Genomic DNA, 23,101 nt, shown 5'->3' on the forward strand with positions numbered 1-23,101 from the left:
TTAAGCACTGAGAAATAAACACCTTCCTGGTAGCCATTCAATTTATGGCAGAAGATGGAATAGACCGTGATGTCTAACTCTTCTGGAGACATATCATTAATTCTTCCACTACTGTGGTCTGCTCTGGGCAGAGCCTGTGACTTTCTCTCTTTTTCTTCATGATTTCAATGCTTTAATCAACATCTAGGTTTTATCAGGATATTTATTGAAAATTTGTATTCACTGTGGCTATCCTCTCTTTTTCATCATGTTTGTGGATCTGTACATTTGCTATTCCTTTAATATCATTTTGATAGGATCTCAGTAGGGAGGAGAAATAAATATGTTTACATAGTCTGCTATTTTAAGTAAGAAATCATTCCTTAATTACTTTTGAGCCACTCAGGCTGTTGGAGTTTAGAGAACATCTGTTACACTTGAAACACCTCCTCCCTACAGACAAGAGATATAACTGGGTGCTTCTCAGATGTTCCTTTTCCTTGAAACTCCTTCATTAAAAAATCACCTTTGCCAGTTCATTAAAAATTATTTTTAAAAATAGTTTATTTATATATAAGTTTTCTTAATGGTTTTGTAAACACGGCAGCAACCAAGGATTCTGAGCCACAGGACTCAGAACATGGGAATTCATTTAATTCTGTCCTCTGGTAATTCTAGTGATTCAAATAGGGTCATTTTTTGTCATCTTATTTCATTTGCTTTTATTTTTTTTCTTTTTTTAGATACATCATAATCTCAGTTCTAGAAAACAAAAATTTCTGTGAACAAAGGCAGAAAGGGGCCTGAGATTTAAGCCAGGAAATCCATGTCTGTTTTTAAAGCTATGAATCACCTGTTTTATATGACTTTTGCCAGCCAACCCTTTTCAGTCTGTTCTACTTCAGAATAGAAAGGATTTTCGTGATCTTGAGATGGAAAGAGACTGGCTAGATCTGACACACAGCAGGAGCTCCAAAAAATATCTGTTGAATAAGTCAATGAGAACAACATACTGTCAGTTTACACTTCTTAATGGATGGGTATGGTGTTTGTTTTTTAACATGTAAAGGACTCCTGTACTCTCCATAAAACCTACAAATATGGCATTTGTAAAGTAGGTGAAGTGGTTTTTTACTCTACTAATAGCAATAACTTTTTTAATATTGTATTTAAAGAGCATGCTAGTCTTACAGATAATTGAATTAAATGGCTTCAGGTTAAACTTTAGGGCAGTAAAGCAGAAAATCATCATAAGCCTACTTTGGCAAGCTGAAAATGTAAAAATGACTCTTTATGGAGTGATAAATAAAGGAATTTTATTTTTATAGACTATATGGAGTAGACCAGGTTAAGCATTAGGGGTAACTTTCTGAATGTGTAGTTTTCACATTTTATTAGCATGACCTCACCTGCCACACGTGGCGATAAACATTCTTTGAAAATGTAGATCATATAGAATGTAATATCATTTATTTGGTTACTCCTCTACTGTCAGGCACTCAGAATTTTTTCCTATTGTTGAATTATTGTTTTTATTATGAACAACAGAACACATAGTTTTCAACAATTTATTCAATACATTTAAAGGATTTTTGATAATGCACTCTTTGAAAACTTCCCCATTGCTAAAAGATAAGAAAGAACAATTCATAATGATAAAATGGCCAATCATAAAGGAAGATCTGAGAATCCTATGTGTACATGTACCTGATAACATAGCCTTAACACGCTAGCAAAAGCTGGCATCTTTAAAAGGAGAAATAAGCCAATATAAGGCATAGTGGAAGATTCTAACACACCTCTCTCAGTAACTGACAATCTAGGCAAACATGGGACCACAGGTGCAGGAGTGCTGAGTAATGTGGAGCTATGTGCTACCTGTCTGTGCAGTTTATCTGTGCCCTCCTGATCTGTGGGATTCTGGATGTACTATTTCCGTTTTATTATGAATTAATTATTTCTGAGACTGCCCATGCTTAACACTCGTTGGGTAAGACAGTACTCAACGCGTGATAAGAAGTTTTGGCTACATAGTCACTTAATAGTAGCTCACTTGGTCTCTATAGGGGCCAGTAGCATTTCAGGCACTACCTTTTGATGATAAATTATTTGCTGCAAATAGCATGGGCTTGCTTCAGAAATACAGTGATAAGCACTATAACTTCTTAACTGGGACCTGTCAGAGGCTCCACATTGCATCTTTATCTAACATAGATACCTTAGTACTATGGAATTTTATGGATCATATGATCCAAGTAACAGACTTTTCTCCCACTACAACCTAAATTATTGAATCTTCTAATTCATATGGTTCAAATGACAGAGCTGCTTTGATTACAACCTTACTGGCTGCAGAGCTCTTTCTAGCTCTGGGACACACTCATATCTAGCAGCCTACCATTTCACCAATAAAATGATCAAAACACGGTTCTCTAGAAAAGAGTATCAAATACAAAGAGGCCTCCCAAGAATTGTACTTCTTTGTTAGTGGTAGGAAGTTCAAGGTACAAAAATATGTAATTTTCTTTGAAAGACCTCTAAAAACTTCACCAATGTGGCATCCTCTAAATCTGTAAGTTTTATCACTGTTATCTCCCACTTTCTGGGGTACATGTTTCCCAATAGCACAGAGTCCTTACTATATACATGTAGCAAGTGTGTGTGTGTACACACACACACACACATACACACACATATATATACACCATATATATATATATATATATATTCATAGTATCAGATACAAGTAGTATAATGTCATAGAAGACCAATATTATCTTCTGTGGAATATCCAGACACTTCATGTTCCTTTGGGCTATCCTGTAAAGTAACAGACAGATAAACATAATTTTTGTTAAGACAATAGAATATACATTGTTGTTTATTCCATGTGAATGTAGATTACTGCTTATTCTCCTTCTTAACAGACATTGAAAACAAAGCATTGACCAGATCAATAGCTGCATAGAGCATACTAGACGCTGTGGTAATCTGCTCCAGTAAAGATACCACATTCAGCACAGCACAGCACTTGGGGCTACTACTTGTTTGTGGCAGTCTACATCATGTATTGTGATTCATTTAGGTTCTGCAGGAATCAATCATATTAGTGAATCCAATGAAGATATGATGGGTATATATGCAGTATCATTTAAATCTCTGAGTGCAGCACCAATCTCTGTTGTTCACCTGGGGCCAAAATATTATTTTTAATTCACTCTCTTGACTGGTGGTGGTGGGTAGCACAGTTTTGAAAACCTCCACTAGGCTTTTCCTACTATGGATACTCTTCTTCTTCGGGTCAAGGAACCAGTATGAAGAGTTGTCATTTTTACATTGCAAAATGAAATTCCTTCAAGAAATGTACTTTAAAAAATCAAACTATAACTTGTATACAATAAATTCAGCCTTTTAATGTATGCAATTTAATCAATTGGACAAATGTCTAAAGCCAAGTAACCATTACTAAAATTAAGAGATAACACATTTCTATCATCCAAAAAAGTCACTCTCTTGTATTCAATTGGCTAAACTTAACTACTAGCCCATGGCAACCACCTGCCCATTTTTCATTCCTACAGCTTTGTCTTCTCTGGAATTTCATGTAAATGGAATCATAGAGCACATAGTCTTTTTTGGCTGGCGTCTTTCACTCAGCAGAATACTTTTGAAATTGATCCTTGTTGTCCCATGTATCAACAGTTAATTCTTTTTTGTTAGTAAGTCATATTCAATTGGATTGCTTTACCACAATTTGTTTATCCATTCACCAGCTGATAGACCTTCAGGTTGTTTCCAGTTTTTAGTGATTATGAATTAAGCTGCTATGAACATTCATGTGTTTTAATTCCTCTTGAGAAAATATCCAGGAATGGAATTTCTTTTCTTTTTTTTTCTTTGAGATGGAATCTCGCTCTGTCACCCATCTGGAGTGCAGTGGCGCGGTCTTGGCTCACTGCAACCTCTGCCTCCCAAGTTCAAGTGATTATCCTGCCTCAGCCTCCGGAGTAGCTGGGACTACAAGCACCCGCCACAATGCCCGGCTAATTTTTGTATTTTTAGTAGAGACGGGGTTTCACCATGTTGGCCAGGATGGTCTTGATCTCCTGACCTCGTGATCCACCCACCTCAGCCTCCCAAAGTGCTGGGACTACAGGTGTAAGCCACTGTGCTTGGCCAGGATTGGAATTTCTGGGTTGTAGAATAACCATTCAATTTATCAGCCAATTGTTTCCCACATAACTATGTCATTTTATATTCCCACAAGCCATGGGAATTCCAGTAGCTCAACGTCCTTGCCAACACTTTTTAACTTTAACTATTCTAGGGGATGTGTAGCACCATCTTACTGTTGTTTTGCTTTGCCATTTGTAATGACTGTTGATGTAGAGCAGCTTTTCATATGCTTATTGATTTGTGTTTCTTCTTAGGTAAAATGTTTGTTCAAATAATTTGCCAAGTTTATTACTGAGTTGCGAGAATTTTTTATAAATAATGGATTTGTGGTTTTTACCAGATGTGCTTTGCACATATTTTCTTATAATCTGTGGCCTGCCCTTTCATTTTTATAGCATTACCTTTCAAATAGCAGAAGCTAATAATTTTGACAAAGTTAATTTTATTAATTTCCCTTTATGCTTCCTGCTTTTAGTGCCTTATGAACTCTTTGCCTAAGTTATGGTACAAGGATTTTCTTCTATATTTTATTGTAGAGGTTTTATAGATTTAGCTCTTATGTTTAAGTATATGGTGCATTATGGGTTAATTTTTGTATGTAGTGTAAGAATCAAAGTCCTATTTTTGGTACTTGAATATCCAATTGTTTCAGAACCTTTTGTTTTAAGGCTGTCATTTCCCCCACTGAATTATGCTGCTACCTCAGCCAAAATAAGTTGATTATATATTTGCACCTTTTCTTCTGGTATCTTTATTATTTTGCTTTTAGCTAAATATCTATCCTTAGGCCAATGACACATTTTCTTGATATTTTAATTTATTGTAAGCCTTCAAGTAACATAGCATAGGGCCTGAAACTGGGTTTCTCTTTTTAAAATGGTCTTGGGATTAGTAATTAATCTTTAATCAAACTAGTATGTATAACACTGGTGTTCTGAACCATACCAAACTATGGCAAAAAAAGGAGCTACCCTTCATAGCATAATCAAAAGGAACATGAACTGTGAATATTCCTCAGAAGGCCATATCTATTTATAGAGTGGAGAAAAGATACTGACCTCTTTTTGGCACAATGATCCATAATGAAATAAAAGGCTTAGAGGTCTGAGCGGTGAAACGTACTTTTTTACTGCTTTCACAAATGTTTTACCTAAATACTAATAGATGAAAAACGAGTTTTCTGTACCACTCCCAACCCTACCTCCTGGATCCAACAAAACCTTTTCAATTTTCACTCCAAGCACCAGGTAAAGGAAAACCAGATGGATAAAATGAGTGACAGGCAGCCTGTGGCAGAGACAAAAGGGGAAAAAAGCAGATGGCTGAGTAGAAGACAAAGGGAGTAAAAGACTCAAGGGACTGTAAAGTCAGGGAAAAGAGAACAAAAGGCAGTAGTCAGGTTACTTTTGCAAATCCAAGGTGAACTCTCTATGCACTCACAGGCTGTGTTATATCAGTGTCTGGACTCAACATCCAGATGAGACTCACAGCTTCTTTGGCTAATGGTAGGACATTTTCAGGAACAGATTGGACCACATTTACCTTTTGAACCTTTATAACAGAGCAAAGAGATTATATGTTTAAAGGACAAAAACAGTGTGCTATTACTACTTCTGTTTCTAAAACAGCTTTAATGCAATGTAAGCAAATTTTTTTTAAAAAAAAACCTTTCATAAGATGTCTGGAAATTTTACAGTAAATATTTAAGTTATTACCTAATATCTAAATATTTAGGAATTAAAAAAAACTCCTAACCTTAATAATTACATGGTCAATAACAGTGCTGATTTATCTGTTTTTCATTAAGCCATATTTAGAGCATGTATACACCAAATGTAGAAAGGATTATATGAATATTTACCGACTAAGGATAACCAAAATCCGTGAATCCAATTCATTTTTAATGGTTTAATGTTTAATGATAATCATTGTTTTGCCATAGGGTAACTAGACATGACAGGCAGTTTATATAAATAACCCATAATTAATCCACTTCAGTAGAAACTAAATAATCAGTCTCTCTCTTTTCTCTTTGTGAATTTTGCAGTGTCATATTGACAGTTTTTCAGAATACTGCACACTGCTTCATCTTTGTCTTTTTCAGGCATGCTTCACTGACACATGTAAAATTAAATGTCTGTATCTTGAAGATCCCAATAGTTAGTTCCTTGGTTACCAAATCTTAAAGCTTTACCTGTAAAATGTCCTATAGGCTCTTAAGCTTCTCTTCCTTTCTATTATCTGACTGGGAAAGTAAGTGCTAGAAAACTGAAAGCAGAATAAACACTTTGGCTGTGAGGTTGCGGCTGGACTTTGGGAATCTTAGCTGTTGAAAGGAAAATGACAGGGTGCTGTGATGGTGGCCTCTGTATCCATGACATTTGGGAACCAGAGAGAAGATTAAAGAGACAAGGATTGCACTTAAGGGAGGTTGGGGGAAGGAATATGGGTGGGGAACTCTATTTTCTTCCTGACCTAGCTCTTGAGGGTCAGCCTTGGGCACAGTACAATTTCATGGGCTTGGAGTTGATTCACTCCCTCATCTACTAACTACACAGAAAATTCCTTTTATATAAGAAATCCCATCAGTGAAAATAAGGGGCTTAAAAAGATAACCCTATGAGATAGTTTTGTCTAAATATATCACAGAAATGAGGCTCCCCAAACTTTCTTGTTTTGATTAGAGAAACCAGTTACAACACAGATATGAAGGGAAAGTTGGGCAGGGGTTGGGGAGAGTCTCAGAAAGGAAAAGAGAACACAAAGGGGAGATGTGAGACAGGGGGAGCTTATGCCTCAGAGCTTGAGGCTGCTTTAGAGTACAAAGGGCTTGTCTGCTCATGCCTCATTTTATTCTGGCAGCAACTCCATGAAGTGGAGGGGGCATCACCTCCAGTTTACACAGGAAAACATGAAGGCTTAAAAAGGCGATGTTACTTGCCAGTCATACAAAAAGGCAGCAAGGTAACTGGCAGAACCATACAAAGCTCCAGTACAGGCATCTTCCTCTAAGTCTCATTCATCCGTCACTTGGCTGCTTCTCCCTTTGCTTTGACTTTATGATTGTGGCACAGACCTCATGTGTAAGAGACTGTATTACCTAAATTCAACAGTGGACTAAAAATCACATTACAGCATTGAACTATTAACTTAATTTTCAAGGAAGAAGATATTAGTTTAAGTTATTTTCTTATTCAATCTAGCAATACATAGAAAGTCACATTACAGTGTCTGCGTGGGAGAAAAACTGTTAGCTAAGAACCCTGATTTCTGTACAAGATTTTTAAAAATCTACTGAAATAACCTTAAAAGTATGGTTTACGAATTTTTCAAAAAGATTTTTTTGAGACAGGGAGTATCGCTCTTTCGCCCAGGCTGAAGTGCAGTGGAGCGATCTCGGCTCACTACAAGCTCTGCCTCCCGGGTTCACACCATTCTCCTGCCTCAGGCTCCCGAGTAGCTGGGACTACAGGTGCCCGCCACCACGCCAGGCTAATTTTTGTATTTTTAGCAGAGATGGGGTTTCACCGTGTTAGCCAGGATGGTTTTGATCTCCTGACCTCGTGATCCGCCGCCTCGGCCTCCCGAAGTGCTGGGATTACAGGCGTGAGCCACCGTGCCTGGCCTTCCATGTCACTTTTTTTAAGGCTAGTCAAGTGAAGCAGTGGGAATGAAAAGGAACACAGAAATCTGTTAAGTGGTTGTGATCAATTGGTTGTAAACATCACTGCACTTGGACTAGCCTCGTGTCATTTTTTAATGGAAACATGATTTGTTTTCTTCTTGTCATCATCTTAAGAATAAAAGAGTATTTGACCTTTGCTCAAAATAATTTTCTCTTTGGGTTACAATCTGAAGGGCATTAATTATGAAGATATTGTTATAATTAATGCCTACTGTCTAAAGGAGAATTCTCAGCCAGTTCAGACCTAAAGAGAGCAAGATGTCGTTTGAGCTTTTTCTTCTCCTCTGTCTGTTCACACAATTTGACTTCAATGTTGCCATCACTGAATGCTTCTCCTTTGGTTTCCTCCGCTGGATTCTCTCTGAGGGAAAATTTTGCTTTCTTCTGCATCATCGTAATTCCTGAATTTCCATGCCTTTGTGCTGGAGAGAAGGTTTTATTTACTACGCAATAACAAACTGCAGACAAAACATTTTTTTTGAAGTTTTCATTCATAAATGCATAGACAATGGGATTACAGATGGAGTTGGAAAATCCAATAATTTGCACGATAGCAAAAATCATCTTGATTGTGACATCGTCATATTCCTTTTCAAAATTACCTGAAATAAAGTAATATTTTAGAATGTACATTTATTTTAAGGAGTATAAAATAAAACTTCTGTTTGTCACCTGTCAAAGACTTAAACTTGTACAAGTATCTAAAGATGTGAAAAGTTCTCAAGATCGTTTTGGGAGAGGCATCTGATATCTGAATAAAAATAACCTTTGCGATGAGTCTTCACTTAGAGAATCTAGGCTTACATGCATAGCCTGATGTCCAGCATATAGTAGGGGGCTTATAGCATTGCAGCTTGATAACTCCAAGCTTCATGTAAACTGGAAGCAGCAGTAACCCTTCAAATGTTCACTTGCCTTACAGAAAGAAAATCATACTGAGAACCATGGTAAGTCCTGGGTTATCAGAAAGAATATACTGCAGGTCTGACTGTTCAAGTCAGGGTTCTAAATGGGAAATGCTCATAGGATGTCACTCCTTTCCCAAAGTTTAAATAGCCTAGGGAGAACAGAAGGAGTAACATGGGAGAGGAATCTCAAAGCTTCGATCTTCTGTAATTATTAAAGATTTAGTCATAGTCATACACAATGACCTACCACATAATGACCTTGTGATCTTGAAGACATGAAAGAAACATATGAAATATTAGGTATTTGATTATCCAAGTGAACAGCGACACATTTCAAAGATTCATTGTCTATTCTAGCAGGAAATGAATGAGAATGTCTACCAAATGAGAATGACAAGCACTCACTGTATTCAGTCATCATATGGACAACATGGAATGGTGCCCAGCACACAGCAAAGAGGGCCACCACTGTCACCATCATAATGACAGCTCGTTTCTTCTTCCTAAACCCACAAGGAAACATTGTATTAGTTAACTTCTCCTTGGCAAATGTGCCAGCTTGATAGCAAAGCTATTAAAGTCTGAGCTTACTTCACTCAAACATAATTTTTAAATTAAGTTCATGATAGGTTATTTGTGGGCTGATTATCATATTTTCCTATTGATATTACCCTCATATCATAAATGTTCTTTGAATGTCTGCTCATTATGGATCTGGCACTCTGCTAGATGCATGACATGGATAATGTCATTAATTTTCCCAATAAGGCATTTGGTAGATGCAGAAATCGAGACACACAAAAGGTTAATTAATTTGCAAAGTTAGATGGCTAGTAAAGGCTGTATCTTGGATGTGAATTTAGGAAGTCTAACTTTTGTGACTTCAATATGAAGCTCTTACTCACTTTATATTAAAGACCATTCATGCCTGTGGTAGTAAAATATCAATATTTATAAAATATGGGCCAGGTGCAGTGACTCACGCCTGTAATCCCAGCTCTTTGGGAGGACAGGGCAGGAGAATTGAGTGAGTCCAGGAGTTCAACACCAGCCTAGGCGACATGGCAAAAACACATCTCTACCAAAAAAATTATGAAATATGGGAAGCTCCAGGGATATAATTAAAATGGATATCTATACGATATATCTTGGGTTTCGTTTTTTGTTTTTTGTTTTTTTTTTTGAGACAAGGTCTTACTCTGTTGCCCAGGCTGTAGAGGAGTGGTGCAATCATGGCTCACTGAAGCCTCAACCTGAGCTCAAGAAGTGATCCTCCCACCTCAGCCTCCATGTAGCTGGGACCACAGGTGCATGCCACTACACCCAGCTAATTTTTAAATTTTTTGTAGAGACGGGGTCTCACTTTGTTGCCCAGGCTGGTTTCAAACTCCTGGGCTCAAGCAATCTTCCAACCTCAGCCTCCCAAAGTGCTGGGATTCCAGGTGTGAGCCACCACACCCGGCCTGATATATCTTAAAAATATGATTAACCAGGGCTTCAAACTAATTTTCTCCATGACTTCTGTAAAGAGGATTTACATCTGCAAGAGCTCTACACATTTGCATGGTGCTTTAAGTTTATAAAAACTCATACTCATTATCTCTTATTCTTCTTCTTATTATTTTTATTATTACGGAGATGGAGTCTTGCTCTGTCGCCCAGACTAGAGTGCAGTGGCGTGATCTCGGCTCACTGCAACCTCAGTCCATCAGGTTCAAGCAATTCTCCTGCCTCAGCCTCCCAAGTAGCTGGGATTACAGGCACCTACCACCAAGCCTGGCTAATTTTTGTATTTTTAGTAGAGACAGAGTTTCACCATGTCGGTCAGGCTGGTCTTGAACTCCTGACCTCAAGTGATCCACCCACCTCGGCCCCCCAAATTGCTGTGATTACAGGCATGAGCCACTGCACCTGGTCCACTATCTCTTATTTCAGCATGGCAGCTCTTTCTTTCAAGGAAGTGGGAGGAACCAACTTAACAATAGGTCCCAAGGTGCTGAACATTCTAGGAGCCCCTGTACATTGACAGGAAGGGTTTCTTTATTCAAACTGAGCACTAGAGCACTAGAGATCACTGCACACTTGGAGAGATGATAAAATCCCACCAAATCACCAGACTCCTCCATTTAAGGCTTTTTTTGCTTTGTTTCTAATAGTCATTCAGTGTAGGTTATTAAATAAATGATATGGACTACAAGTATCATAGCAGTAAGTCGTGTTTTAAAATTTCTATTAATGAATAAATTCAGAAAGCAAAGCCCTTAGGTAAAAAAAAATCAATAATAATAATTTAAAATAAATAGCATGCTTCAGTTTCCATAGGATTTTCATACAGATCAATCTCATGTCTTTTAGCATTATCCTTGGGTGGGATTAAGTAAGGGTGGATGTTATTATGCTCCTTGTACATATGAGGGAAGCAGGGCCTTGGGAGAGAGACTGATGTATATCTTGTGGCTGGTGAGTGATAGAGAGAGTACCCATAGGACCACAGGGTTCTGACACCAGCCCACAGTCTTCCTACCACATCATGTATGTTCTAAATTCCAAGTCAGTTTCTACCTATAGCTGTAACTTCCCAGTTGATTTGCGAGCTGGTAATCTTGTTGTTTCTTTCAGCCACATGTAAAACTTCAAGAGTTTAAAATCAGTCCATGCCCTAAATTTGAATTACAAAGTATGCTTAGACTAAATTACCTAGAGGTTCTGAGAGCCCTGGAAACCATCCCTTCCAGCACAATTAATTAAAAATAATTTAAAGAGGTGAATATTTCATTAAACAGACCTGGCTATTTTGGACATTTCTTTTCCATGAATAGTTCGAAGCACTGAACTATCCCCAACTCTTTTCTTTATCCAAAGTTCATAACCAATTTTACTGTACAGAATAAGCATCACCATAAGAGGCAGGAGGAAGAGGATGACAAGGATGAAGGTGGTGTAGATCTTCTGGTGCACAGGGCTGGTCCACTCTTCTAAGCAGCAGATGTGTTCCTTTTCATATAGGAAGTCATATTTGATCTTCATAATAAGAATAATTCATTAAAAGAACCAGTAGTCAGCATCAAAAGAACAGAAATCAGCCAAGTATTATTGCAACACATTTTTTAAGTTCTTTCAAATTTGTCCCCAGCACGTATTTCAAATGAGATACATTTTTCATTGTTCTTTTGCTGTGAAGCATAGTTTTTCCACTTCACTGATTAAGTTCTTAAGAGTTTTATACCATCTTTTCTATTCTAAATGGAATTCAGGTCCATAGCCTGTTTACTTTCATTTATTATTGTTCTCAACTTCTATTTCCACTAGTCACAAGTTTTCAATTGACTGAAAGAGCGCTATATTTGCCAAAGTATATACTGAAAAATATTTTGCAATACATGCTAGGTAGTTTGATATTAAATTATTTTGCTTCTTCAATTGTTGAGATAGATTTTTGACAAGGCATGAGACATCTTTCAATTGAAAAGTACTGAAAGCCGTATTTTGTTATTGCTACTTCATATATTGCAATGATCAGATTGCTTAGAAAGATATTAAAGAGGCAACTGGAAGCTTTTATCCTGAGATGAATGAGAAATTGGGATTCAAACTATTGCCAATATACAAATATTCAGATTGTACCTGCTGGTTTATTCATACTATTTCTGGTAGACTCATCTTATCAGCTCAAAAGTATTATTAACAACAATAATAAATAATAGAGAGTGCTTTAAGGGCTAGTTCAAGAACAAACTAAATATTTAAAGCATATTCAAAAGTCACTTTTTTGGGTAATAGGAATAAAAACGAGAGAATTTATCAGAACCATTGTTATTTTAGTCACTGTGGAGCTGAATACTTGGGTCTCAGACATATTTCTGCCTACATTCCCAGGAAATTTTATCACCAATCTTCAATGTGAATTGAATGAGGGAACGCAACTTTTTGGTTACTCACCAAAGGTAAGAAAATTCAAGTTCTGACCTAGGTGTTACTTACAAATGCAACTAGGAATAACACTGAAAAATAATCTCAAGATTCAAACTCTCTGGAAATAGGAAGTTAAAATGAAATTCATTCTAACTTCACGGAAGCAAAGCATACAAAGGCCAATGACCAGGGGGTATGGACTGACACATCTAAGAGCATGCTGGACTGGGAGTCTTGGATCAGGTTCACATAGCCCTAGGGACTACGGACTTCTTGACTTCAGCAAAGTCTGACTATGGACTTCAGCAAAGACTTCCTGAGGGTATGCTCAGATGGTTTTATGGAAAATTTCAGATCTTTGATCTTCAATTTCAGATCTTCTATTTCCAAACATACACTTCTCTAAAATTCCACTGCCTAATATCGTCCCCAAGTTTGAAGTGTCACACTGGGTCTACATTCCCACTTCCTGTTTCATAATCACCCTTCTCCCAAGTTACAGAAATCACATCTCTCACCCAAAATGAATCTTACCACGGGGCACCAAAACAAGATATAATTCAATGACTGATGTCAGTGAAGCCACATTGATCAAGGCATCATAAACGCATGGCAGGGCTTTGTGCTCTTCTCTCTCTTAAATATATTTCTATTCAGGGTAAAGCCTGGCAGAGAAAAAAAGGTATTTGACAGGTGTTGAGAAGTTGTGAATTCACATTTTTCATACAGTAAGGAGGCAGGAGGAATGACAATTTTAACCATCTCGTTGCTTCTATCACCTGAAAATTGACAAATACATCACTCATGAGAGAGAGCCCAGTACAAGTGAAGCAGAGAGCGGCAGTGAGAAATGCTGAAGGCAGGGTGCTTTGTATCATCCCTGTTATAAGTTCAGACTCACTGCAAGCTCAGGACGATATTAGGCAGTGGAATTTTCGAGAAGCGTACGTTTGGGAATAGAAAATCTGAAATTGAAGAGTGGATCTGAAATTTTCCATAAAACCATCTGAGCATGCCCTCAGGAAGTCTTTGCTTGTCCTAATAGAATTTAGGAGTGAGAAGGTGGCCATGGGATGCCTATTAATACATTTGTTTAATCAGATGTTTTCCTGACAGGAAGCAACTTTGACTGGACTGATCTGTTTGACAGTGAGGACTGGCTTTGCCAATGACATGACATGCATTTTCTACAGACACAATTAATTATATATTTAAAAAATATTTAGAGTATTTTTTAAACATATAAAAATACTTTTCCTATATTAAATAAAACAAAATGCTTTTATTTTATCTAAAAATGGATACATCTGTTTGTTTTCTATGGGCTAGAAATGGACCACACAATTTAGAACTAGAGTGAGTCATTATGAAAGGGCTCCACCAGTCTGGGCTTCCCACTGGAGATAAGGGCAGCATCCGCAGACAGGAGCTGGCATGATCCCTTGCCAGCCGGCTGGAGGTCTCAGTGCTGTTATCTTTGAGAAGTCCTGAAGCAAACAATCAGTCACAGGCAATACCATCACACCTAGAGGGCATTGATTCCAGTGACATCTGTCCCCTTCCTCTCCCCATTTTCCTCATCAGCTTCTGATGAGAGAGAGGCAGCCAATTGTATTGGGGGGCGGGGCAGGGAGAGGAGTGGGGCAGGGGAGAGAAAAAGAAACACAAGGAGAGGAAAGAGAGAAGAAACTGACCATAACTCCTTCACATTTCTAGGCCTGAAAACTATTCACACTGAGGGAAGGGAAAAAATGTAAATTGATTAAATAAGAGTATGGATTTATGTAATTGTATTACTGGACAGGACAGTTTAATAACAGAACTCACACTATTCTTGTGAGTGAAAGTGACCAGAGAAATTTTATTATCTGACTGGAAGAGTTGCTCAAGATTTTTTCATTCATGATATTTTACCAAGAGGACTAAAAAAGTCCTTAGATGCATTTTTCCAGGTAGCAAGGGATAAAATAAAATTACTTTCTGCTCTCACCTATGGAGTCCAGCTGATTCAATAAATTAGTTACATGAAAAAAAGTCGGGTTACTTTTTGAATGTTCTCTTATCTTAGGCTCATTTGTTATCCTTGAAGATGACATGACATGGACAGTAAAGTTTCACATTTGCCTATCTCTACTTTAAAAGATACAAAGGGATAAATCATTTAAAACTTATCTGAGGGGGTATGTAAGCAACCCCCTACTGTCTTTGAAAACTCCTGTCTGGGTAGATCACCTATGCAAGACATGTTAAAGTCCACCCTAACAGACAGGCTGGGCTGTCTGAAACCAACTCAGCACTCTCCTTCCTGTGAATCCCCATGCATGGCTGGGCCTGTCTGACAAAGGTGTGGGGAAAGGAGACAGGTTGATTAAGATGATGTCCTGACATGTTTCCAATTAGAATTTCAATGTGTCGATGAATAGGAGGCAGGTAAGAAAGAACTTCTGAAAGTCAACTAAGTAGATAATTTATTACAATTTTTTTACGTGACTTAAAAATAAAAGAAAAACCTAGAGCAATCATTCAACTCTTAAAATGTAACAAAACATTTGGGGACACTGGGAAAAGCATGCTTAGCTTGCAGGAAAATGTAGAAACTGACCTGTGTATTTTTCAAAAATTGTATTTTAAGCATTAGAGTCCTAACAATGTATCAGGAAGAGCTAGATAAAACAGAGAAAATGAACCTTAAAAAATCACTTGAAAGACCTCCAGTGAAATAGCTGAGGTCATACAAATTTGCTGTATTGCTCCTGCAGGAAGGAAAATAATTACAATTAAGAAGGGTGAGAAAATAGTTCAACAGTATGATTATCCATCTCAGCTGGAGTCTACCTCAAGTTGTTGCACGTGCCACATGGGTGATCCTACGATGACTGCCACCAGCCAGACCACACCTGTAAAAGTGTTAAAGTCATCAGAGTATGACTCAGTTGAGTAAAACACATCCATGCATAATTATCTAACAGTCAAGATTCCCTATAGGAGGGCAGCTGTTCTCTGCCCTAGGGCAGTGCCATGGTCTCCCCCAAGGTTCATGCTTCCACTCTTTCACCATCCTCAAAACTGCTGCTGGAATAAACTCCCTAAAACAAGTTTTAAACGTTTAATAGTGTTTCATTGCCTACAAGATAAAACCCTGTTTCCTTAGCATGGCCCATGAGGTTCTCTACCATCTCAATTGCCTCTCTCTCCTCTTTCATTTCTATCCATGCTCTTCACACCGCAGTCCTCTACTGAGGAGCCTGCAGTGCTGGTTTCAGTTCCCGTATCCCAGAATGCACTGTGCCACTCCCTAGCCAGGCTATCCCCAGTGTCTATCTGTGGACTAATTTTCCAGGACGTGACTCAAAAATCACCTTCTCTAGGGAACCTTTGAAGGCCACTACTATTTCCAAATAAACTGACTACTAATTCCTTGTTGTCTCTACATGCCCTCTAATGCAGTGTCTTCGTTGTCCTTACTCACTTCTCAATTTCCTCCAAACTCCTTGAAAGCAAACACAATGCCATGTATTTTTGTGTTTCCTCAAATAAGAGTCCTAGGAAAATTCCTGGCCCTCTGTAGGAGCTGATCCATGTTTGTGGAATGGATGAATAACTTTTAAACATGACATAGACCACTCTCTGTCACCTCTTTTTAAAATCAAATGTACATGTATCTTAAGCACCATAACATGGGCATCACATGTATACATATGTAACAAACCTGTACGTTGTGCACACGTACCCTAAAACTTAAAGTATAATAATAAAAAAAAGAAAACAAACACTGATAACTTCAGAAACCAAAATGCTCTTTCCAAATTTCCTGTCTTCCACAAACTTGTTGAGAGGGATTGCTTTAATGATGTACTCTTAGAAAAGACAAACAGGGATTAACTACGAAGAACAATTTCAACCCATGTGTTTTAACAGACATGGAAGAGGACGGAACCAAGGGCCCCAAATTTGATTTGGGGGAAAAGTTTCCAGCTCAAACTCTGCTTGTTCTTTCTATATTGGGTGGAACGTTAAGAAAACAGTTTATTGCTTTGGGTTTCAATGACTCAATTAAGCCATAATTGGGGTTTATTATAAAGAAACACATAATTTGGTGCTGCCTATAAAAATTCATCATGATCCAATGATACCTGGCAGCTGTAGGACTCACAAGTCTGTCTGGCTGGCTGTCTCTATTTCTCACTCTCTCTTTCTCTTTTCTGTCTCCCTATTACCACACACATCTGTTCTATTTTAATCACATATAGTTATCTTATGTCCAATCATTTTTCTGGACTTTAGTACAAATTCTGGAGGAATTGAGTCTAATTTGCATAGCTCACTGTCCACCTTCCTGCATCCCTGGATGGTTCTGAGATAGAAGGACTAGAGTTAGATGAACAATACTGACACAGTGACCACATCTGGGCAAGAAAGCCTAGAGGATCCAGGCCAAGCTTGTCCAATCTGAATGTGGCCTAGGAAGGCTTTGGATGTGGCCCAACACAAATTCGTAAACTTTTAAAAAATATTATGAGATTTTTTTGCGATATATTTTTTAAGTCATCAGCAATTGTTAGTGTTAGTGTATTTTATGTGTAGCCCAAGGCAATTCTTCTTCTTCCAGTATGGCCCAGGGAAGCCAAAAGATTGGACATCCCCTGTCTAGGTCTAGGCAATCTCAGCTGGAAGGAGGAATGGGGTGTGACAGACAAACACTGACTGACAAGGCTGAGTGACAGTGTGACAAAGCCACAGGAGACATTAGACCACAGTCACAAAAGCCCCCATGGCAAGATGAGTCTAGCTGAGTTTAAAACCTTCTTGTTTCCTATGTCTCTTTTGAGTAGGAACTGCCTTGACTGCCTATTATCAACTATGCTTTGAGATGTTGTCACTCCCGCTACTTCTCTTTCCTTTTAAATAACTCCCCTCCTCCGTGTAATCCTTTCCTTACTTGTTTTCCATCCCCACATGCTGTTTTCAGGTGTTCTGATGTTGGAAAGATGTCAATTATTAAAAGCCTAGAAATCTCTGAATTCTTAGTAGGAAAGATATGACATAAAATTAGAACTAACTAACTAAAACTAACACATTTCTCCCCTAATGATTCAGCTATTATTTTCAAGCTATTTAAAATGACTTTGGCATTGCAAACCCTGCAGGGGTTCTTTCTGTAATTCCACAGCCCAATACTGGCTAAATTCTTACAGCAGAAATAAATGTTTACTCATTCTTCTCAAGTGAGATATTAGTAAAAATTGCTTTATTTGATTATCACATTAGTTGCTTGCTACACCTCTGATTATTTGCTATATTAAATTCAAACCACTGTGAAGCACACTAAGGTTTTAAACGGCTCAATTATAATTACTGAACAGAGAAATGCTTCCATTTTACTGTGTTAGACCTTGGGGCATTGCTTCAAATTTACCATTTATCATGAGGTATGTGTTCATTGTGATCTGCTGACTCAAGAACAATTACAGCAAGCTGACGATCCAGAAATGCCTAAAGCAAAAGTATGAAGTGGGTGGAATGTGCCTTTGCCAGGCATCCCCAGCACTCAGACCCCACTGTTCTCATGTACCCTGTCACTTTCTACCCTTGTGTACTCACCACAAGGGCAGCAACCCTGTTCTCCACTTTTCTAAAAACACATTTCCTGCTCCCTATCATTATCAACCTGCCTGGCCAGGTGCAGTGGCTCACACCTGTAATCCTAGTACGTTGGGAGGCCAAGGAGTACAAGGAGAGGCTGAGGGGGAATGGCTTGAGCCCAGGAGTTCAAGACCAGCCTGGGAAACATAGAGAGACCCCGTTCGTACCAAAAATTAAAAAAATTAGCTGGGTGTGGTTGTGGGCACCTGTGGTCCCAGCTACTTGGGAGGCTGAGGTGGGAGGATCATTTGAGCTTGGGAGGCTGAGGCTGCAGTGAGTTGTGATCACACCACTGGACTCCAGCCTGGGCTACAGAATGAGACCCTGTCTAAAAAGGAAAAAAAATTGACCTGCCCTTGTTAGCTTAGCTTGGAGTCTTCTTATCTCAAGATGATAATTCCCAGCTGGGCGTAGTGGCTTATGCCTGTAATCACAGCCCAGACATTTGAGACCAGCCTGGGCAATGTAGTTGATGCTCTGTCTCAAAAAAAAAAAAAGACAGTTCTCAATCTAATGAATGTTAATGTAGCAATGCCACTGACAGGTTATCTTAGATTAGCTGAACGTAGTGCTTAAATATTTAAGATGTAAACTGAAAAAGTATACCCAAAATGATACATTTTCAGTGCTGAGGTCAGCCTAAAAGAGAGATGGTGTGGAGATGAAGGCAAACAGGGAAAGCACTGAAACTCTCAAATTATATTCCAATGCCTACAAGTTATCTTATCTGAGTAGATAAGAAGCTACTCTTCTAGTTTAAAATTAGTTAAACTTATATTCTAATGCCTACAAGTTATTCTTATCTGAGTAGATAAGAAGCTATGCTTCTAGTTTAAAAATATGGTTCTCTATTCTGTAATGAAGAATGTCATTCACACTGCCATTGGCACATCCAGTGGCCTCACCTAGCATTGTGAAAGCCCTTCGGTTGGTGTATTGCCACTTCATTTTAAAAGGATGCACAAGTCCCTGGTGCCTTTCCACAGCAATGCAGGTCATAGTGAGGATTTCTGTCACAACAGCGGTAGACTGGACAAATGGCACCATCTTGCAAATGAAAGCACCTGCAGTAAGGAAATAGGACAAATCATACATCAAAACAAAAAGAATAAAGGTTTCATCTGTGTCTTTGTAATTATCACAATCAGTCCTTTCTGATCCTCTACCAAAAAGTTTGATAATTGTAATTACACTGTAGACACTAAATAATTGAAAACCTTTGCATTGGCTTATCTTTCTCCCTCTAACTGAATTTTATGTTCCTAAATGCTATGCAATTATGTATAATAAGACAATGAAAGGACAAATCAGTATCTAGCCATAGAAACAGTGGAAAAAAAGCAATATGACCTTTGCTTGGGGAAGAGCAAAGTCATTGTAAACTGGCCTCCTGGGCTCTACACTACAGAGTAATCTTTGATTCTCTCTTTTCTTTTGGCTTCCTGTCAAATCACAACAAATGAATAGTTCTCATCAAAGACTCCCATATTTCTTCTTTTATCATTTCTTCTCCTTTGACTCCCTGTCTAAGACTTTATATATGTATTACACCATTACACTCCAAACTGATTTTACTTTCTCTAATGCAATGGTCTCAAAGTGGTGGCCACTAGGCAAGTTTTGGCCTGAAAACATGCTTTATTTGGTTACATAATAGTTTAAAATATTTGAATATATTGTCAGTCTTTTAAAATGTTTATACTATCTGTCTGACCTCTTTACCATTTGGATTTGTGAGTCTTGGTCTGGCACCTCTGGTCTTGAACCCATGCTGCTTGCTGCTACCAAATTCATCATTCCTAGCTACAAGAGAATCATAAACTCAGGGAATATGAAGTTGGAAGACTCATCAGAGGTTATCTAGTTCTAGTTTATACCAAAAGCAGAAATTCTGTCTTCAACTTCTCTCTAAAATGCTCTGCCAAGCTCTGCTTAAATACAGGTTGAGCATCTCTAATCCCAAAATCTGAAATCTGAAATGATCTAAAACCCAAAGCTTTTTTGAGTGCTGATATGATGCCACAAGTAGAAAATTCCACATCTTCCCTTATGTGATGAGTCACAGTCAAAACACACAAAATTATTTAACATATTGCATATAACTACCTTAAGGCTATGTGTGTAAGGGATATAAGAAGCATAAATGAATTTCATGTGTAGACTTTGGTCTCATTGCCAAGATACCTCATTATGTCTGTACAAATATTTCAACATCCCAAAAAATCTGAAATCTGAAACACCTCTGGTCTCAAGCATTTCAGAGAGGGAATACTCCATGGGAATTCTCCTTGCTTTCACAGCCCCGCTTCAGGTCTTTGCATGGCTTTTCCTGCTCCTTGGAATGCTCTTCCCTGAGATCACTCCCTGACATCCTTCCCTGAAGTCTGCACAAATGTCACTGTGATGGTTAACTCTATGTGTCCAGTTGATTGACTTAAGGAATACCCAGATAGCCAGCAAAACGTACTTCTGGGTATGCCTGCGAGGGTGTTTCCAGAAGAGATGAGCATTTGAATCAGTAGATGAGAGGAGAAGATCCTCCCTTCCCAGTGTGGTTGGGCAGCATCCAATCCACTGAAGGCGCGAATAGAACACAAAGGCACAGGAAGGGTGAATTTGCTGTCTGCTGTAACTAGAACTTACATCTTCTCCTGCCCTTTGACATCAATGCTCCTGGGTGCCACACCTTCTGACTCAGACTGGGACCTACACCAACAGCTCCCCGGGTTCTCAGGCCTGCAAGCTTGAACTGGATCTCTACCACTGGCTTTCCTGGGCATCTAGGTGGCAGATAGTGGATCATGGAACTTCCCAGTGTCTGCAATTGAGTGAGCCAGTCCCTCATAATTAATCTCTCCTAAATATCTCTAAATATCTTATTGGTTCTGTTTCTCTGTAGAACCCTTACTAATATAGTCACTTCTCAATGAGGCTGACCTACTCTAACAATCACATTTGTAATTGAGCCTGTCCCATTCCCTATCTCCTCTCATTCCTCATCTCTTTTGTTCTACTCTTTTCCCATTCTCTTTCACATGTTAACATACTGATATATAATATATATGCTGCTAATTTGTTTTCATTTTTATTATTTTATTACTGTTTTATTATTTATTTACCCCTACTAAAATATAGATAATGCCAGAGCAATAATTTTTGTCTATTTTTTTCACTGATGTATTCCCAGCTTTAAGAATGGCAATACGGTAGGCCATTAATAAATATTCATTGAATTGAAAAGAACAAATGAGTAGGAGGCTCATCACTCCTAAAGGCATCCTGTTCTATTTTAGAGAGGCCCTAATTGGAAAAAGTGCTTTTAAATTCCACTCATTCCTAGCTTTGTTCTCAGAGTCTCAGAACCAACCACCTATCTTTTCCAAACAGTGGCTCCACATGTATTTGACAGAAGCCTTCATGTCACTCCTGTCTTTCCTAGTTGTATCAGCTGTTTCTCATTTGCTATGCTTTTCAGAGTTTTCAAAAAGGTGAATGGAGAAGGGAACCCCCATGGACCATGGCCATGCACCAGGCAGAAGGGAACTCACCAATGTTCAGGATATGGCTTGGCCAAGGCAGAAACTGTGGGACTGTATTGGCTCCCCAAGTCTGAACACCCTCTTCTGTGACTGAAACTGATGCTTACATCAGCCTTCTGTGCTAGACTTTTCAAATGGCTGGCTGCTGTTGAACTTGAAATCAACTCGAAATGAACTGGATCACTTTAATAGACATTTTGTTAACCCAAGACTCCCTTATCTCCTATCCTATCCCTAAGGGGAAAAATGTACTTAGATATCACTATAGATGCTCCCTTCCCAATCCTTTTTGGGGGCTCCAAATGGCAACCCAAGAACCAATCCCACTCACGTCTATTCCTTGTTGCAGTTTCCCGGAACAAAATCCTGTTCAAACTTAAGGCCTTCTTTTGTTTAGAAAGATGGTTTAGATGCCAACCGTGGGAATTTACTTTCAATGTTAATAAAGTCCACTGTGTTTGAATAGTTACTATACTGTGAATAAATCAGTTTACCTCAAATCCTGGTTTGGATGTGGTACTTGAATAAATGAATATGGGTATAAATTATTAATCTGCATATTTATCCTAGGTTTTTTCTCTTTTCTTGCAAATTTAATCAGAACTTTTTTTATTGAGAAGAACCTTGTACTTTTCAACATTTTATAAACAATTTGGTTGAAAGGAAATGTATTTTAAATACAACTATCCAAACAAAAGAGAATTTTTGCTGCATTCATTCTAGTGTTATCTCATTACAGTGTTATCCATCCCAAATATATTCAGTTTGTATATTATAGCACAGGATATCTGTCAATTGATTCATTGATATCAGTATACACTCTGATTCTGCTTTATCTGATCTCCTAGCCACTCTGAGCCTCAATTTCATTATTTGAAAAAAGGGATTAATAATACCCATCTGTCATAGGACTGATGTATTTCATAAAGTGACATAAACACCTAATACTGGATACATTCTTTAATAAATGGCAGCTCTTTCATCATTGGGCAGCCCTATTAAAAGAATTAAGGTAAATATGATGCACTTGGGGCTGACATGTTCTTTGTGGATAAACTGACCATTAAAGAACACCTAATCTAATAACTTTATTTCCCAGAGAAAGACACTGCAGTTCAAAGAAGTTAAATGATGTGCTCAGGTCCACATAGCTATTTATTGACAGAATGAGTCCAGGTTGTCAGACTCCAGTTCCTTCCATTACATCACCCTCACTTATCTTACTGTGCCCATGCTATGTGGCAGTTTTCTTGTCTACC

The 23,101-nt window shown here is 38.2% G+C and overlaps 1 protein-coding gene across 1 annotated transcript in view; it reads right to left on the bottom strand.

The window, feature by feature from the left end:
* Positions 1-6,102: 6,102 nt before the first annotated feature.
* The window catches only part of QRFPR (pyroglutamylated RFamide peptide receptor), a 56,697-nt gene continuing 39,698 nt past the window's right edge, over positions 6,103-23,101 (bottom strand). Inside the window, exons 2-6 of the mRNA XM_054485186.2 lie at positions 19,209-19,367; positions 15,496-15,557; positions 11,534-11,769; positions 9,154-9,251; positions 6,103-8,442 (exon numbers count right to left, since the gene is read on the bottom strand). Of these exons, the coding sequence (XP_054341161.1) occupies positions 8,042-8,442; positions 9,154-9,251; positions 11,534-11,769; positions 15,496-15,557; positions 19,209-19,367 (956 nt within the window). The 3' untranslated portion in view covers positions 6,103-8,041. The remainder of the gene's footprint in view (positions 8,443-9,153; positions 9,252-11,533; positions 11,770-15,495; positions 15,558-19,208; positions 19,368-23,101) is intronic.

This window comes from Pongo pygmaeus, chromosome 3, assembly GCF_028885625.2.
Source record: "Pongo pygmaeus isolate AG05252 chromosome 3, NHGRI_mPonPyg2-v2.0_pri, whole genome shotgun sequence".
In the NCBI taxonomy this organism is placed as follows: Eukaryota; Metazoa; Chordata; class Mammalia; order Primates; family Hominidae; genus Pongo; species Pongo pygmaeus.